The sequence below is a fragment of the Siphateles boraxobius genome, unplaced genomic scaffold (genome assembly GCF_051911475.1).
Source record: "Siphateles boraxobius isolate OS27281-9 unplaced genomic scaffold, OSU_SipBor_1 7, whole genome shotgun sequence".
Lineage (NCBI taxonomy): Eukaryota > Metazoa > Chordata > Actinopteri > Cypriniformes > Leuciscidae > Siphateles > Siphateles boraxobius.
This window is the reverse complement of record NW_027509197.1, coordinates 16736739-16756202: the sequence shown is the minus strand read 5'-3', so window position 1 is coordinate 16756202 and position 19464 is coordinate 16736739. Positions and strand designations below refer to the sequence as shown.

Here is a 19464-nt window from a genome sequence, read left to right as displayed (position 1 = left end):
GTTAAAAGTAATGGTTACACTTTATTTCAATAGTCCACTTTAGACATTCTAACTATAAGTAACTTTTCATCTTCATGTCAACAAACTCTCATTAGAACATTAGTAGCCTGTAGACTGTCACTAGACTGTTAGGTTATGGTTAGGTGTTAGGGTTCGGGTTAGTAGAATAAGTTGATGTGTAGTTGCCAAGTTACTTATAGTCAGTAGAATGTCTGTTGGGGTACCAACAAAATAAAGTGTTAAGAAATATTAAGCAGACAGTCTACTAATACTCTAATGAGAGTTAGTTGACATGTAGCTCCAAAGTTACTTATAGTTAGTAGAATGTCTAAAGTGGACTATCGAAATAAAGTGTTACCACCGTAATTCATTATTGTGTTCTCTTGTACTATAGGATAACAATTCATCTTTTCATAATATAAGGAATTCATTGTAGACCATCCCGTAGGCTACTTACTAATAATAGCTTGGTCTGGATAAAGAATTATTTAAACAATCTTCAAAAGCACTAATTGTCTCAACCTGGTTTTGTTGAACCAGGTTGAGACAATTGAACCAACTATTTTAAGGCTAATTACATTTCAGTTTTCTCTCTCACATATATTGTGTAAAACCAGCCAATCAGATGAGAGCTTGACAGATCAAGAAAGTGCTTTCTGCATCCCTTTCAAGGGAACTAGAGCTGCGTCAAGCTGTGGGAACACCTCTGCGTGTGTGTGTCATGAAGCACGTATGGAATCAGTCCAATGGAGAGACGGAACGTCATAGGCGGGTGACGTCATCGACCAGGAAACTATAAAGCACCCCCAAAACACAAGCGCGACAGCTTCTTTGACTTCAGTAAGCGCTATATGTGGATCTGTCTCAAGTGTTTTTGTCTGTCACTAAGCAGGAGTTTCACTATTTCAAAAAACTATATATATATATATATATATATATATTGAGAGACAATGGCAAGCGAACAACAATTTAAGAAGTGTGTTCCTCCCTGCTTCCACTATTTAACGAGCGGGGATACACACAGCTTATGTGTTGTTTGTTTGGGAGTGCAGCATGCCCAGTCAGCTCTCGAGGGGGCTGATTGTGAGCATTGCGAGCGTTTGCCTCTTAGAACGCTCCGCTCCCGCCGGTCACTCTTTGAGGAGAGTGGTTCGGTTCGCGATCCCCGCGGATCGGGTCCCGCTTATGCCGAGGCTGAGCGGCGACGTCATTCATGGGGATCGCAGATGGATCAAACAGCGGGGCTTGAGACGGGCTCTGCCCTATCTCAGCCCTTACCTGTTAGATCCAGGGCCTCAGTCTCGGGTTTGGAAGCACGCTCTGCAGTTTCTTCCCCCCGAACTGAGGCCCCAGTACTGCAACTATCCAGTTCTGAGGATCTGGATGTTGTTAGTCTGGATGCGGGAGATGTCGATGATTCGCCATCTCGCTCTCCCGAAAGTGAGGAGGTTATGGAGGTGCTCACTCGTGCTGTTTCTAAAATAAACATAGAGTGGCCAGCTGTTAGGCAGGAGTCTAGAGAAAAATCTAAATTAGATGAAAGATTTTTGCCTTCCCGTTCTCAACCTCCACGCCGGTTCTTGCCCTTCTTCCCTGATCTCCACACAGAGGTTTCGAGATCGTGGAAAAAGCCGGTCTCTTATCGTGTTTTTAGCCCTCAAACTTCCACTTATTCAAACATTGTGGGGGCTAAATCTCATGGTTATGGGGCGATGCCCAAAGCAGAAGAGGCGCTTGCTAGTCATATTTCTGCTGAAGCTGCATCTTCTTTTAAAGCACAACTTTTACCCTCTAAGCCTCTTAGAAGTACGTCAGCTTTAGTGGGTAAGGCGTATTCGGCGGCCGGTCAAACCTCGCCGTGCCTGCACACGATGTCCATCTTGCAGGCATACCAGGCTGACTTATTAAAGGATGTGAGTGACACTCAAGAGGTCAGCACTGACGTAGTTCGCGAACTGCGTCAGGCTGCAGATTTATCTCTGCGCGCCACCAAGGAGTAAGCCAAGCTAATGGGCCGTACTATGGCAGCCCTGGTGGCCGCAGAGAGGCATCTATGGTTAAATCTCTCTGGTATGAAAGAAAAAGACAAAGCTTTTCTTTTGGACGCTCCGCTCTCTCCTCTTGGTCTTTTTGGTGATTCTGTAAATACTGTCATAGAAAGATTTCAGGAAGAGAAGAAACAGTCGGCAGCGTTTCAGAAATTTATGCCTCTTAAAATTCATGTCCCCGGTACTGCTGGGCAGGAGCAGTCCAGGCCGTCAGTCAGCTCCTCACATAGGGCGCAACAGAAGCAGAGTGTAGCGTCTCGCGCTCCCCCTTCCAAACAGTGGTACCAGACGCGGCACTCTCAGCCGAAGTTTTCTGGCAAAACTGATCTGAGGACAGTTATTATGGCTAAGAAGGCTTCGGCAAAGAGGAAGTCCTGACGCCACTGGCGTCAGGATGCTGAGCGTGGTCCCTGCCGTGGGAGAGAGTTGTTCACCGCATTACACGGTGCCCGCTCTTCTTCGGTGCCCTCAGGGGCCCGTTCTGCCAACCCCGCCTTCATACCGGGGCACAGACGGTCCCAGCGAGCGCTTTCCCGAGGGACGCTCGCCCCCTCTGAGGAGGGTCTCAGAGCAGTTAAGCCAGTCGTTCCCTGCCGGTGCGCCGTTACAGGGCGCTGTGTTTGCTGCTCAAGTTACACCAGAGCCCAGTCTCGAGAGACTGGTACCCTTAGTAGTATTTCTGGCAGAGTGGAAAAGCCCTCCAAAAATATCTCAGTGGGTTCTGCACACAGTAAAAAAGGGTTATACTATCCAATTCAGGTGTCGTCCACCAAAATTCAGAGGGGTTCTGCCCACAGTGGTGGGCCCCGAGCAGGCTCTGGTAATGGAACAAGAGGTGAAAGCGCTCCTTCAAAAGGGGGCTATAGAACGGGTTCCTCCTCCCAGATTGGATCAGGTTTTTACAGCCGATATTTCATCGTTCCAAAGAAGGATGGGGGGTTGCGTCCAATTTTAGATCTGCGCCTGTTGAATCGCTCGGTAGGCAAGCTAAAATTCAAGATGCTCACTATCAAGCAGACCGTGTCACAAATCAGATCTGAGGACTGGTTTGTCACGATAGATCTAAAGGACGCGTACTTCCATATTTCCATCCTTCCACAACACAGGAAGTTCCTGAGGTTCGCCTTTGGGGGGACCCCCTCCTGTATGTGGCGGCACTAGCTGCTTTCCATGGCCCTTTCAGTGGAGTTTCTCTTGGGAGACACCCACTTATAACTCGCTTCCTTCGTGGCACTTAGAGGCTGAGGCCTGCAGTTCGTACGAGGGTGCCGACTTGGGATTTGGCCATTGTACTAGAGGGCCTTTTTTTGGCCCCCTTTGAACCTATTGAGGAAGTTTCTGAGAAATTTCTCACTTACAAAACTTTTTTTCTGCTTGCAATCTCCTCACTTAAGAGAATCGGAGATTTGCAGGCCCTGTCGGTTGCACCCTCGTGCCTGGAGTTTTCGCCTGGTATGGTTAAGGCTTTCCTATACCCTAGACCAGGTTATGTCCCTAAGGTCCCTACTAATGCTGTTAGACCTACAGTGCTGCAGGCTTTCTATCCTCCTCCTTTTGTGTCATCAGATCAGGAGAAACTTAACCTTCTCTGCCCGGTTAGGGCGTTAGACGCTTACGTCCACAGAGCTGCCCTGTGGAGGAAATTAGAACAGTTATTTGTGTGCTTTGGACCACCCAGGAAAGGGTGTCCCGCTTCTAAACAGAGTATGAGCAAGTGGGTGGTTGAGGCCATCTCACTTGCTTATGAGTCGGCTGGTCAGCCTTCACCTTTGGCTGTACGAGCCCACTCTACTAGGAGTATGGCTGCTTCTAAAGCATTGTTGTCAGGAGTATCGCTAAGTGATGTTTGTGATGCGGCTGGGTGGTTCTCACCGCATACATTTGTTAAGTTCTATGAATTGGACTTAAGTTCCACTCCTGGGGCGCAGGTGCTCTCGTCCTCTGTGTGCTAGTTCCCACATGACGGTCATTTGCTCCTATGGCGACGTGGGTATCGGCGTTCCCATAGCTTGACGCAGCTCGAGTTCCCTTGACAGGGAACGTCTCGGTTACGTATGTAACCCTAGTTTCCTGATAGGGAACGAGACGCTGCCTCGTTTTGCCATACTCCCAGCATGCCCGTTAGCGCTTCCTTCAGGCCTATAAGAAGCTTTCGCGCTTGTGTTTTGGGGGTGCTTTATAGTTTCCTGGTCGATGACGTCACCCGCCTATGACGTTCCGTCTCTCCATTGGACTGATTCCATACGTGCTTCATGACGCACACACGCAGAGGCGTTCCCACAGCTTGACGCAGCGTCTCGTTCCCTATCAGCGAACTAGGGTTGCATACGTAACCGAGACGTTTTTTATATATAAGGGTGTAATCAAATGGAAGGACCTGTTTCCATCATTTTGAAATGAACACCAAAGAAAACCAAAAACAAAACAAATCCAAATAACCAGAATGTGGGAATCTGAAACGACAAACAATCTGTAAGGCTGAAAACTATTTAGTATTTCGTTTTTTAATGTTTAGTGTTTATATATATAAAAAATAAATAAAATAAAAAACATAAAAATCAGAATGCAATAATCTGGAACAACAAACTATGTAAACTATATATATATATATATATATATATATATATATATATATATATATATATATATATATATATATAACTTCAGAAATTATACAGACCTAATAATATGAACACTAAGATCTCCATACCAAGCTTTAGCTGGAATGACCTCTATTCTAACTTTCACAGTCATGAATTGCCCAACAATAGAGGCTGTGTAGTCTTTAGTCTTGGTCTAGTATAAAGATACGGGTGACAGCAGTCAGTCAAAAACCAGAATCAGCTTCAGCTTCTTCTTTGTGGAACTACTGAGGATCGGCCAGCGCAACCATGATGGGCAAGGTAAACTTCATTCCTGCACCCATTACATACAGTTTCAATCAAATTACTTTGATATAAGTTATATAAAGTGACAATTCATTGAATATTAACTTTCTTTTCAGGTCATCTTCTACGAGGACAGGAACTTCCAGGGACGCTCTTATGAGTGTATGGGTGACAGTGGTGACTTCTCTTCCTACATGAACCGCTGTCACTCTTGCAGAGTGGAGAGTGGATGCTGGATGATGTATGATCATCCCAACTACATGGGAAATCAGTATTTCTTTAAAAGGGGCGAGTATGCTGACTACATGTCTATGTTTGGAATGAGCAACTGCATCAGGTCCTGCCGTATGATCCCAATAGTGAGCTCCATTAATGTATTGTTTTGTAACACACCCAAAGCCACATCCAATCATTTTAGAATATTTCTTAATGAAATATTTCATTTATATTTATCTAGAATCATGAACCAAACACATGTAGGACATACATTTGCAGGACATAGAGGAAAATTCTAAAATCCATCAACTCAAACCATCCTTTCAAAACGATTTATGAGGCAGAACTACACAGTTCTTGTTATTTGTTTAAATTAGATGTTGTTTCTACTAGCTAAGCTTGAAAATAATGGACTTCTCTTTCACTTCAGTATAGGGGCTCCTACAGAATGAGGATCTACGAGAAGGATAACTTCATGGGTCAGATGCACGAGATGATGGATGACTGTGACAACATCATGGACCGTTACCGCATGTCTCACTGCCAGTCCTGTCACGTGATGGACGGCCACTGGCTCATGTATGAGAAGCCCCACTACAGAGGCAAGATGTCCTACTTCAGGCCTGGAGAGTACAAGAGCTTCAGCAATATGGGTGGCATGAGATTCATGAGCATGAGCCGTGTCATGGACTCCTTTTACTAGGGTTCATATTAATAAAGTATTTTCTCTACAGCACTACACATTCTGTCATGAAAATCATTGATGTCAATAATATTTGCATTAGTAGCCCACAAACAACACCTCATGAATTAAACAGATCTAAAAAGAATTTACTGAATTCTATTATGCTATAGGATAGCAATCTAGGCTACTGTAAATATGAGGGGTGCAGGCTTTTAAATGACAAGGTCCAGTCAAACATAAAACCCTGTTCATACCTGTGAAACTACAGACTGCATGAAAATAGCTTGTTTCTCATAGCTGGTGAAATTACAAATGCTTATGTTTTATTAGAATATATCAGAAATATAGTACTCAAAATGCAGTCCTTAAATGTCCATATGGCAAAACTAAATAATTTACTTATCGTCATGTTCTTCCAAACGCTTATGATTTTCTTCTGTGGAACACAAAAGATTATATTTAGAAAAAAAATCCCAGTATTTGTTTTCCATAAAATAGAGTCCAATGTGTTTCATTAATTTTATATGCTACTCGACATAGGACGAACAGACAAGCCACAGGCACTGCCCCGATTAGTAGGCTATCATAAAACATGCCTGCTGAAATATTTACATCACATTTAGAAAGAATGATAATTTCTACAAATATGCCACCAAAAATACGACATGAGGAGCTTTAGCACTCTCTCCCAGTAGGCTACATTTCCCTTTCGAGAACGTTCACTTTGTATTGCGTAGCTATACGCAGTGGGAAAACTCCTTTTCTCGAGAATATTGAAGCCATTCTTTTAAAACGCAGTGCAGCTGCACAGCGAGCACAGAGCAGAGCATCTAACTCACTCATTGGCTGTGCTGCAGCAACTGCACAAACCCATGGTGAGGCGGCTGAGATGTGCGAATGAATCAGGTCGCTTCGCGCACAGTGCGCATCAGAACCCGCCCGAATGGGCATTGCTTATGCCTATATAAGCAGACCATTTTGCCATAGAGTCAGATTTAAACTCCTTCAGCGAACACCTTCTTCGCTGATCTCCGAGCCTTTGAAATCGATAAGTCCCTGCAGCGGACGAGGACTCGGCACCAACTCTTTCCCCTGAATCGTCATTAACCTGCGGCAATCCGGCAAAATAGATGCCTTTATATCCTCTGCTATATATTCGGCTACTTCTGTGTGTTCGCCGTCGCGACACTCTAGAAGCGGAAAGAGCAAATTTTACAACGCCGCTTTTGCAAATGCCACGTTCCGGATGCAATTCATGCCAAGGTTATTTTCGAAAAACGAAAACTGAAACTAAGACTAAAACTATTGGTCAAAACTATCGGCTGGAAATGTTCAAAAATCAGTCACCAGGCCCGTTACAAAGCAAGTGCCACTGATAAAAAAAGCTGCCTTTATAGCAAACCCAAACACACTAGAAAAGAATATTTTTCTAGCTCCCAAAGCTCAGGCGGTCGGGTTCCCGTTACATGGCAACCCGCCCCCAGATTTCATTCAACCCCTAGCCACACGGGCCAAGGCCAGGCAGGCCATTCCCGGGGTATCAAACTGGGTAATGAAAACGTCTCGGTTACATATGGTAACCCTCGTTCCCTGAGGGAGGGAACGGAGACGTAGGTCATGACTGATCAATAGGAATCTCGCTAGAGAGACCAATCTACTTCGAGTGAAACTAAAACAAGCCAATACACATTGGCGTGCAATCATTTGCAACAGCTGTGCAGCCTCGCAGCGCGGGTATTTAACAAGCAGCTGGTGTGATTGCACAGTTAGTTTTTTGCTGAGGAGCCAAGCCTGAGAAAGCTGACCGCCCCGGCGGGCGGCAGCAGATGTGGCGACGGAACCTACGTCTCCGTTCCCTCCCTCAGGGAACGAGGGTTACCATATTTAACCGAGATGTTCCCTATCGGTCAGTCACTACAACGTAGGTCATGACTGACCAATAGGACTCCCTATGGACAGCGATGCAGTCATCGTCTCCTGGAGAGCAGTCCCTTCCATCTCTGGGTCGCCCGTCCTAGGGCCGCTTACCCTTGGCTTTGCCGCCCCTCTTGGCGGGGGCCTGGACGGGTGGGGCGCCCTGCCTGCGACTGGGTCCACAGCGGCGTTTAGATGGAGGCTGCTGCTGCGGCGCGGAAGCAGGGGCAGACGCAGGAGGACGCCCACGGCGACGAGCAGACCGAGGAGCCGCGGGCGGTGGGGTGGAGGTATGGCCTCATTCTGATGTCCTCAGGATGTGTCTGATGGCCTCAGTCTGCTTCTGTACAGCCGAGAACTGCTGGGCGAAGTTCTCGACCGCGTCGCCGAAGAGGCCGGTCTGGGACACGGGGGAGTTAAGGAACCTGATCTTGTCGGTCTCCCGCATGTCAACCAGACACAGCCAGAGATGGCGTTCCTGGACCACTAGTGTGGACATCGCACGACCCACTGACCGCGCAGTGACCTTCGTCGCACGAAGCACGAGGTCAGTTGCGGCACGAAGTTCTTGGAGAACTTGTGGATCATGACCACCCTCGTGCAGGTCCTTCAGTGGTTTGGCCTGATGAACCTGTAACAACGCCATAGCGTGCATGGCAGAGGCAGCTTCCCCACAGGCCTTGTAAGCCTTGCCGGTCAGGTCCGACGAGTACTTACAGGCCCGGGAAGGAAGACACGGTTCTCCACGCCAAGTGGAGTTAGAGCACAGTTGCATAGCAACGGCCCGTTCCACTGGCGGGATACGCGTGTATCCCTTAGCTGCCCCGCCATCAAGGGTGGTGAGGGAGGAGGAGCCACCGAGACAGTTTCTGGCTGTAAAAGGTGCCGTCCACGTCCCTGTGAGCTCCTCATGCACCTCCGGGAAGAAAGGCACTGGGGTGGGTTGCTGAGAACCAGCGCGCGCCACCCCGAGATACCAATCGTCCAACGTCGAGGGCTCGGGACACGGTGGAGGGTTCCACACGAGCCCGATCCTGTTGGCGGCCCGGGAAAGCATGGCCATCATCTCCAGGTCCGACTCGGGCACCGCTGCCACACCTGAAGGAGGCAGCGGCTCCGAGCCGTCGTCCGCGGAGAGGTCTGACCCACCCGCCGATGCAGCGATCGACATCTGGTCTTCGCAGGGAGCGCCGAACGAAACAACTAGTACACATCTCGAGGATGCTCCAGCACGCTCCGTTGGCAGCTCAACTGGTTGCGGAGCATGAGAGGAGTGAGGGTTCCTGGGGGCTTGGTTCCCCGAAGGAAGCGCGCTCACTGTAATCCTCAGGTCACCCGTGTCACTGCCCGAAGCAACCCGTGAAGGGGGGTTGGAACGAGGTGCAGGCACGGGGACTCCGCCCCTTTGCAGGAACGTGAGTCTCGACCTCAGCTCCGAGACGGTCATCTTCCCACAATGGGTACATGACTCATCCACGAACGCTGCCTGTGCCTGTTCGAGGCCCAGGCACACGAGGGAGCGAACGTGACCATCCCGTGACCCCAGGTAACGACCGCATCCAGAAACGCACAGATAGAACGTCATCTTGAAAAAGACGCAAACTATCTGTGTAAGCTCTTTTAGGGACTACTCTCACTGGTGCTGAAGCACGCAGGGGAACAGCCACAGCGATCACAGACGGGAATGTGCACCCGTCTGTGCGTTGGATCTCTCTCGCTGGAGGTCTTACCAGCTGTTACAACAGCTTTTGAGCGCTTGCCAGGCGCACCTTACCAGCTGTTTTAACAGCTTTTGAGCACTCCCGTGCTGTCACGCCCGCACCGGGAAGGAGAGGTCCAGAAAGGCTCGTAGAAGTTGGTTGAACTGTAAGCAGAGACATCGAAGTGTTTGGCTCCGAAGCAAAAAGCTAACTGTGCAATCGCACCAGCTGCTTGTTAAATACCCACACTGCGAGGCTGAACAGCTGTTGCAAATGATTACACGCCAATGTGTATTGGCTTGTTTTAGTTTCACTCGAAGTAGATTGGCCTCTCTAGCGAGATTCCTATTGGTCAGTCATGACCTAGGTTGTAGTGACTGACCGATAGGGAACAATAAAGCGAGGCTATTCGCTCCAGTTCGCTCGCAGACCCCCGTGCTTTCGTGCAGTAGTCGAGACGTCAGTGGGAAGCAACAGAGCTTGCGTCCTTCGCACCGAAGTGTCAAACCTACTAATGAAAGGAGCTGTCGAGATAGTTCCCCCATCATTAAGCGAGTCGGGCTTTTACAGTCGCTACTTCCTCGTTCCGAAGAAGGACGGTGGCCTCAGGCCAATTCTAGATCTCAGACACCTGAACAAGGCCATCATGAAATGGCCATTCAAAATGCTCAAAACCTTTACTAAAATTTACTAAAATCAGAAAGACTGAACAGAGGTGCTACATTTTTGTTTTGTGTGTGTGTGTGTGTGTGTGTGTTTGTGTCTGTGTGTGTGTGTGTGTGTGTGTGTGTGTGTGTGTGTGTGTGTGTGTGTGTGTGTGTGTGTGAGAGAGAGAGAGAGAGAGAGAGAGAAAAAGAGAGAGAGAGAGAGAGAGAGAGAGAGAGAGAGAGAGAGAGAGAGAGAGAGAGAGAGAAAGAGAGACAAAGTGAGAGAGAGACAAGGAAACAGAGAAGATATAATGCTAACCTATGCAATCATATCTTTGTTTAGGCTAGTTGACAATATCAGTGTAACAAAATCATAACGGAGATACCAACAGTGAAATATTGGGTTAATCAAACACATTGTAATGGATGCTCCTTGCAGATAAATACACTTACACTTACACTTACAATAATTGCACTCACTCACATCCATACACAATAAATACACTCACTCAGATTCAAATTGGACATTAAATTCACATTTCAGCTCTTTTCTTCGTAGCTGGGCAGGGAGAGGGACAACTTACTTTCTCAGCTGGCGGTTTTTTGTATTTTCTGTGCAAAACTAACGGATATTTTTGTACAGATAAGTCTTTCTTTTTTAAATCCAGGACTGGGGGCTTGATGACGCTTTGGCGACTTTGCTCTCTTTTGACAGCGACATTTCTCAAATTAATAATATTAAATGTTTCTGAAGATATCTGCTAGCTTGTTTACACAGAGCGCTGCGAATCTGACAGGAGGATGACTGGACCAATCAAGTGCCGGTCAGTCGAAACGGAGATTCCCCTCGACAGATGATCAGCGTTTGTGTAAATTTCTAAGCTTTTTGATTGGTTCTATATAACGTGTTACACCATTTGGAGAGCAGTGATAGTGACGTTTCAGGGGATACCCGGGAAAAGCTCAGAGGTAACGAGAGGAGTTGAGAAAAGAAATGTTAATTTCCAGCGAATTTAGTAAAACTTTGTAAAATTTTATAGTCATTTAAATGCCTTTACACAATTATCTGGACTACGGAACTGTGGGAGATCATTTTTGAATGTCCGTTCTTTGAAATTAGCACAAAAAAAAAATCTATTATTTAATTGTTTTTCCACATAATCGGCCCATATCTTAAAATGGATCATTGCAACGTCCGACTCATTTCGCCAGAGCGGTCTGTCTCTGGCACCCCGTAAATTCACGGAATGCGTGCATGCTGCGCTTATTCCCCTGAGACAACGGGGCATGCGCATCATGAACTACCTCGACGATTGGCTCGTTCTGGCCCAATCGCAGAGCCAGTTGCTAACGCACAGATCCGGGCTCCTCAGCCATCTTGAATGCCTGTGTCTCAGGGTCAATCTTGCAAAGAGCACACTGTCTCCCAGCCAGCATACGTACTTCCTGGGAACAGTTATAGACTCGAGACAAATGAAAGCGTGGCTCTCGCCAGACCGCACCCTTAATATTCAGCAGCTAGCACATGCGTCCCCTACAGCAATGGCTTAAGCACTGAGTGCCAGCTCATGCGTGGTGCTCCGGTCACTTATGCATCAGGGTGGATCATGGCTGAGTCAAAGCCCTGACCTCTTGGAAGCACACCAACTGGTACCAACTGGGATTGGTCTCGAGAAGGAAAGTGGTTTCAACAGATGCCCCCAACCTGGGTTGGGGAGCACTGTGCGAAGGCAGGCCAATAGTGCCTATATATCAACTGCCTTGAAATGAGAGTGGTTCACTTAGCCCTGAAAACCTTTCTCCCAGATCTGGCGGGACACCACGTCCTGGTCCGCAAAGACTATAGCACTGAGGAAGGACCTCCTTACGGCTATGTTCCTAAGGTGCTCTCAACATCAGTAATGGTTCAGGGTGAAGTCGCTAGCTAATAGCACGACGTTTTAAAATGGGTTCCCACTGCGTGTTGCTACAGAATACGAAGTGAACATTCTCGAAAGGGAACGTACTCAGTTACTAACGTAACCTCGGTTCCCTGAGAGTAGGGAACGAGTATTGCGTAGCTTGCCTTGTTATTACGCTTGGCTCAGGTGCTGTCGCTTCAATCGATTTAACCTGACTCTATGGCAAAATGGTCTGCTTACATAGGCATAAGCCACAACCATTCTGGCGGGTTCTGACGCGAAGTTGCTGCAGTACAGCCAATGAGCGATCTAGACACTCTGCTCTGTGCCCGTTGAGCAGCTGCACTGCGTTTTAAAATATTGGCTTCAATATTCTCGAGAAAAGGAGTTTTCCCACTGCTTATAGCTATGCAATACTCGTTCCCTACTCTCAGGGAACCAAGGTTACGTTAGTAACCGAGTACATTATATTTTCAGTCAGAAATAGAGTTGCTTCATTTTATGATTGTCCGGTATAAAGACACGAGACATTGGCTACTGACAGATAAAATAAGAACATGGTTGTGATAGCCTTTATGATTTGTCTGATTTCTTCAGTTCATATTTACCATGTTTATTATGGTAATGGTTAGGGTGCATAGTCTTTAACATCGCGTATAAATATTTCTACCTTATACGGTGATCAGAATCCACATCGGATAACAAACAGAAGGTATTCAAACATGAAAGTGAGTTTTGAGGTAAATTATTTTAAAAGTCTTTAATGCTTTTTTTTAGCTGACAGAATCATCCAGCGCTGCCGTCTCCCGGCTCTAGCCCGAGCTGGCCCGCTTTGGACCAAGGTATTCGGCGGGCCAGAAAACCCAGGCCGTTGGCCCCGAGGAAGCCCTGACAAAGCCTGATCAAGCCCCGGAAGTGACAGTGGAAACGCGACTGGCCCTGGCACGCACTAGCACGCCCGCTTTTGGCCCGACAGTGGGAACGCGGCTTGTGTTTCCTGATCCCAGTGTCCATTCTCCTCTGTTACTCCCAAGTCATTTTCCATCTTCATCATCACTTCCCCGGGACACTGTCACAGGTTAACCTGGTGACTCTATAAACTTGGACTTCCAAACATACACCCATTTTACTCTGGTACTCTGGGTTTTGTCCGAATTACGAGCTCGAAGCCCTCCCCCCGGACAGCACGTCAAATATGCATTAAACTTACTCCCTCTAATTCAGTTGTTCCCAAACCTGTCCTTGCGCACCCCCAACACTGCACGTTTTCTTTGTCTCCCTAATCAAACACACCTGATTCAACTCATCAGCTCATTATCACATGGGTTCTTTTGTCTGCTCGTCTACATGGTTTACTTGTCTGTCCGGTCTCCCCGTCATGGCTTCTCCATGACTTCTGTAAATCTACTCTAGCGAACAACTCAACTCTACTTCTGGCAAATGTTTGTCCAGCGTCCTGGATGAGTTCTGACCAATTACACTGCGTGAAAAGAGCTGTAATCGGGCATGTAAAACTCCTGAGTACTCCTGTGTACTCCACAAATAAACGTGTGTGTACGGGAGTTTGCTGTCCCGTCACACAACCCCGAATACTCCTGGATATGTACCAAGTTTGGGGCACAGCAGGGAGCCACTAAGGTCCATCAGTTACCATGGTGAATAATCCCCCGGTCGGGGTCAATGCAAGGGAATATTAGCATTTCACACCTTTGGGACACAAGGCAGTGGCCTCCTTCAATTGGTCAGAGGTCTTACATATAGGATTGGCTGCTCAATGCTTTGTCCCTCCTCTAAACCCCCACACTATTGGTCCAGTTTACGGCCTCATTTGGGTTTATTATTACTCATTTTTAATATTTATTATCATTGGTGTTCATGGTTATAATGTCAAGACAATCAGATAGACAAAGTTGAGTTTGTTATTTTTATTATTTTTAAATGACACTGGGCACATGACATATATATATACACACATTCAAAATTCTATAAATAAAAATACATTAGCACAGAATACACTTTACTATTAGTCATACAATATATAACCCCATATAATATATAAGGTCTGTGTATAATATATAGAAAACAATATAATATAAAAATACTTTAGAATATATAAATAGTACAATATATAAATAATACAATTTATAAATAGATAACAATATGGAATTGTATAGAATATATAAATGCAGTATATATATATATATAGAAAACTATATATAATTATATATAATACAATCTATAAATAGTACTTTATAATATAAATAATGCTATATATAAAAAATCAACAGAATATTCAAATTATACTATAGAATAATATTTAGATGCGTAATACTAAAATAATTCACAGGCCAGCTTCTGTGGTCTCCACCGCGACTCGATCTGCACCAACTCGTGCATTATGAGTTCCCAAGTACTTCTGGTCTGCTTCCAGTCTTTTTTGTAGCACCCCACACAGCGCAGACAAAACTGTACTGCGGGTTGGAGGCCGAACAACCCACACTGACTTTCCATCCAAGATAGCATCCTCCTCTTCAGACATGTGGTCAACTGTTGTAGTCTTCCAGATAGCTGCCTCTTCCTCTTGTCTGGAGAACGCCAGTCCTGCTGCTCAGCAGCTGCAAAATAGGAGGTAAAAAAGTAATTAAACCACTGAAAATATCAAATTGGTTGGGATGGGAGCCTCTCCCAGGCTGAGTCTTTTACTGAGATTTATATTTATTTACACGTACTCTTCTTTTTCTTTGTCTCATGCGCACAATGATCCTGCTGTCCTCCATTTTGTCTTTGTTCTCATCTTGGGCCATCCTGTAACCCCTTCTAACAGTTTCAAAATACGTCTTGCAGGATGCTAGAGAGAGGAAGATAGTGAGGGGGGAGAATGTGTTTATTTATAACTAACTAATCTATACAGATAAATAGTTGTAGCCTTGGGACATTCTCTTGTGACTTACCTTTAAAAACAGCAGGATCTACGTCCAGTACAGCCATGGAGACGCCATTATAAAGATAGGTTGTGACCTCGAGGTTGTGGGGGGAGGATAGACTGTGGAGCAGTAATTAAAGAAGGTTGATTAAAAATATAATTTAGAAGAAAGGACTGTTATGAAACAATAGTTTTAAAGATATACCTTGTCTGTGGGTCATATTTGTGTATGTTGTTTTCCCCATTGTGCAATCTCCGTACAGATTTCTGTAAACATCCAACATAGTATGAGGGCTCAATTCAAATACATTAATAAATAAAGCACACATAGTTAAGCGGACACCGTCAAATGTTTGTGACGGTCACAAAATAACTTACCGCAAAAGAATTATTCCCAGCTCTCTTTAATTTCTTTGAAGCAGGCTCCTCTTTTGCCTCTTTGAGCTCATTGATGTCAGCCTCCATCTTATCCAACCTCTTGTCCATCGTCTCCAGCTTTTCAAATATCCTCTTCAAACTTGCATTTACCATATACACCAGTCTGTTTTCGTTCGGACTCTGAGTTTGAATAGCCACATTGTCCCAACGTAAAGGAGTAACATCTCTACTCTGCTCTCAGTAAAACTCCAGCGATCTTTTGCAAGCCATCTTGAAGAGCAGAGGACACCTAGATACAAACTGCTTTTCAGGGTCTACAGTCTTTGTTGTAGAGTGACACAATCTAAAGCACTTATCAGCCCACCTTTCCTGAATACTAATGAGGGGGGCAGGGGAATAGGGGCAATCTTGAGCTGCCAGTCCCAAAACAAATTAGCATTTACAAAGCAAGCCATCAACTACCAGCATGTGGTCAGACAAGTTCCTGTTTTCGGGCCTTTGGGGGCATTTACAGGTATGCGTAACAAAGTTCCAAAGATCCCTGCCAAACAGAACATTTAGCGGGCGTATTCATTGTCTGAATTCTCCCGTATACACCCCTTTTGACGCAGTGTTAGGCACTGTCTTTATTTGAGAGGTGGCATTTTCTTCACGTCTCACGACTCTCCAGCTCTAGCAGAGTACAGAGGGTATAATTTAGACATGATTCCTATTATAAGAACACAACACATTTTACACAGATTTCAATCAAGCCATCTTTTGAATTAAGAACATATGATTGTACTGATAGGAAACAAGACACACTTTCATTCAAACATCTAATAGTTAAAACAATTACATGACTTGTATGTGATCTAAGCATAATAGACACATGCAGAGTACAGGATTATGTAGTTGAACAATGTTTGATTAGAATTAATTGTTTTGGGATGATTTTATGCATTTTTATATGTAAAGTCTCAGTCTCTGTGGTTTTAAGAGATTTCAACCCTGGGGTCGTTCAGAGGTCCTTAAGAAGAAGGAGGTCTGTTTTAAATCCTTTGTCTTGGGATCAAACAACCTCTGCCGTTATCTTGGTGGATCCCGAGCCATGACATCTCTGAACCAATCAGTCTTTTCCAAACTATCTAACGTTGACAACGTTCTTCCTTTAGTTGGGCACATCTCTTTGAAGCTTTCATGGTCATAAAGTTCTTAGCTGGGGTTTTTCATTGGTTAGCTCAGACTGGTTGGAGCCCACTCCATTTATGGTCCTAGATTATAGTGGTGATTTGGGGGTCTGGAGTGTTGAGTTCTGTGTGGAATTATGTTTGAACGAATCACCTGGAAGATTCTTTAGAAACAGTTCTTTTTGCCATTTAATTGATTGTTAAACACTTTCTCTGTTAATGTTTGTTGTTTTAGCTGTTTGGAAGGTTTAAGTGTTGTGCTGTGTCTTTATATTATTTAATTTAGTTGTTACAAACATTTTAGTTTTTACCTGTGCTTGGTATACCCTAATAGGTGGGCTTGCTGGCTGAAAGGATTTCAGTTCTGATTGTGGACTCAGATAAATCTAATACTGAGCTGTGTTGCGAACTTGGGCCATTTGGTTTAGCCAAAATTAGCACATTGTTGCTGTTTTCTTTTCTTTTCGTACACTTTTTTATTTATTTTGTTTTCTCCTGCACTGTAAATATTTTATCACCTTCCAATAAAACACAGTTTTTGGATTTTGCATCAACATTTTGTACAGCACGTCATTTTTTTTTTCCACTCCAACTGGTTGGCCTTCCTACATATGGTAACAGAAGTCGGATCCTCCCACCAGTGATTGATGTGCCTGCATAAGGTAATGCTCTGCTGACATGCCACCCAAAATGAGGGGTCAGTCTGTAGAGGGCACAGATGCAGTAATGGACCAAGGTGCTGTTGGAGGTGTTGCCGTGGAGAGATTGCTGCCTGCGGAAATCCCAGCCACTGGGGGATAGCGATAGGGATAGCCATCAGAGCACTGGCACAAATGTTCCAGTCATTCATGCAGTATCTGTCACGTTTGTATTAAGGACAGGAAGCAATAGCGAGTCAACAAGTTTAATGTAGGAAACGGACAGTACAAGTAGATGGTAAGCAGGTGACGCAGGGACCCAGACGGTCAGAGCTGGTGCAGACAAACAGTGCAGCGGTGACAATGGTGAGACTAACAATCCAGTAGACGAACACGATGAAGACGATGAACCGAAAAACCAGGCAGGGAGAAAGAACCGGAACCAACAAGACGCACATCCAACAACAACGATCTGACAAAGGAAGATGAAACAGGGATGAGTATATAGAGAGGTGAAATGGACTGCAGCTGGTGATGATAATGATGATCAGCTGGAGTGGATTAGGTAATGACATACATTCACGCCCACTACACACGTGCATTCACACAACAACATAAACACAAGACTAAAAGGAAGTAGAGAATACATCTACCGTGACAGTACCCCTCCTCCTAAGAACGCCTCCTGGCGTTCTCAGACTCCCTTACCTGTCGATTGTAATCATCGATAAGGGAGTTATCCAGGATGTCTCTAGCAGGTACCCAACTTCTCTCCTCCGGACCGTAACCTTCCTAGTCCACCAAGTACTGAAATCCGCGTCCCCTCCGCCTCGAGTCCAGAATACGGTTGACCGAATATGTGGTTTCCCCATCTACGAGTCGCGGTGGGGGAGGAACCGGGACTGGTGGATTAATGTGAGAATGAAACACGGGCTTAATCTTAGACACATGGAAGGCGGGATGGATCCTCCTGTACGCAAGAGGTAGTTTGAGGCGGACTGTCACCGGACTAATAATCTTGGTGACAGTAAACGGGCCAATGAATTTAGGAGCAAGCACTCTAGCTGCTTCTCTCCCGGAGACGGCACGATCGGACACTTCCTTAAGGGTGACGGAGAGAGATTGGAACGAGTTGCAGCATGAGTCTTGATTCTCACACACCGCCGTTCCCCAAAGCGCCGCTCTCCCAGTCAGCAAAGTCAGGACAAAAGCCACCTTGGCTTGTTCAGTATTGAATGTACGTGGTTGGAGTGCAAAATGCATCGAGCAACGGGTCAAGAAAGATCTGCAGAGTGATGGTTCACCTGAATAGGCCTCAGGAACAGGTAGGCGTGGTTCTGACTGGGAGAGGTTCTCAGGTGGTGTGGGAGGAACGGCTGGTGTGGGCGGCACAGCGGGAACACGTAGGCGTTGAATCTGCTCGGTGAGCTCGGACACCTGCGCCACCAGAGCTTGTACTGCCTCTCCCGTGTCGCTGATGTCCTTCTCCAGCGAATTCATTCTTCGTATACTGTGGTGGACAAATTCCTCCAAGGACGATGAAGCTCCGCTCGCTGCTTCCATAGCCTGGTCAGATCGTTCTGTCACGTTTGTATTAAGGACAGGAAGCAATAGCGAGTCAACCAGTTTAATGTAGGAAACGGACAGTACAAGTAGATGGTAAGCAGGTGACGCAGGGACTCAGACGGTCAGAGCTGGTGCAGACAAACAGTGCAGCGGTGACGATGGTGAGACTAACAATCCAGTAGGCGAACACGATGAAGACGATGAACCGAAAAACCAGGCAGGGAGACAGAACCGGAACCAACAAGACGCACATCCAACAACAACGATCTGACAAAGGAAGATGAAACAGGGATGAGTATATAGAGAGGTGTAATGGACTGCAGCTGGTGATGATAATGATGATCAGCTGGAGTGGATTAGTTTATGACATACATTCACGCCCACTACACACGTGCATTCACACAACAACATAAACACAAGACTAAAAGGAAGTAGAGAATACATCTACCGTGACAGTATCAAAAGGACCGGGATGAAAGGCAGGAGAGGGAGGCTTCTCGCCGCAAACAAAATTACGGTCCTCAGCCACATTAACCCTCTGGGGTCAAGCGCGTTTTGCTTTTTTTTTTTCACATAGCAGGAAAATAGACTTAAAATACTCATTTTTGGTCATACTGACTTAAGAAATATAAAACAAAAATAAACTGTTGAATGTGAACTTTTTTATGTGTCCACTTACAATCGAAATAAAACATTGTGCTTTTGTAAAATAAAGAAAATAAACAGGGTGTGCTTTCTGCCTTTCTGTCTCCGTTAACTTTTTTTTCTGGAGCACGTCTCTAAACTTAAAC

General features: G+C 45.6%; 1 protein-coding gene across 2 annotated transcripts; it reads left to right on the top strand.

Moving 5' to 3' along the window:
• The first annotated feature begins 324 nt into the window (after window positions 1–324).
• Window positions 325–5855, top strand: LOC143724000 (gamma-crystallin M2-like). 2 transcript variants are annotated; one of them, XM_077216977.1, is made up of 3 exons: window positions 325–351; window positions 5053–5295; window positions 5583–5855. In XM_077216977.1, exons 1-3 carry the CDS (start codon window positions 325–327, stop codon window positions 5853–5855), a joined length of 543 nt encoding a protein of 180 aa, XP_077073092.1. The 2 variants fall into 2 exon arrangements, with proteins under 2 accessions (XP_077073092.1, XP_077073093.1); XM_077216978.1 differs by lacking the exon at window positions 325–351 and adding an exon at window positions 4940–4951.
• Window positions 5856–19464: the final 13609 nt, after the last annotated feature.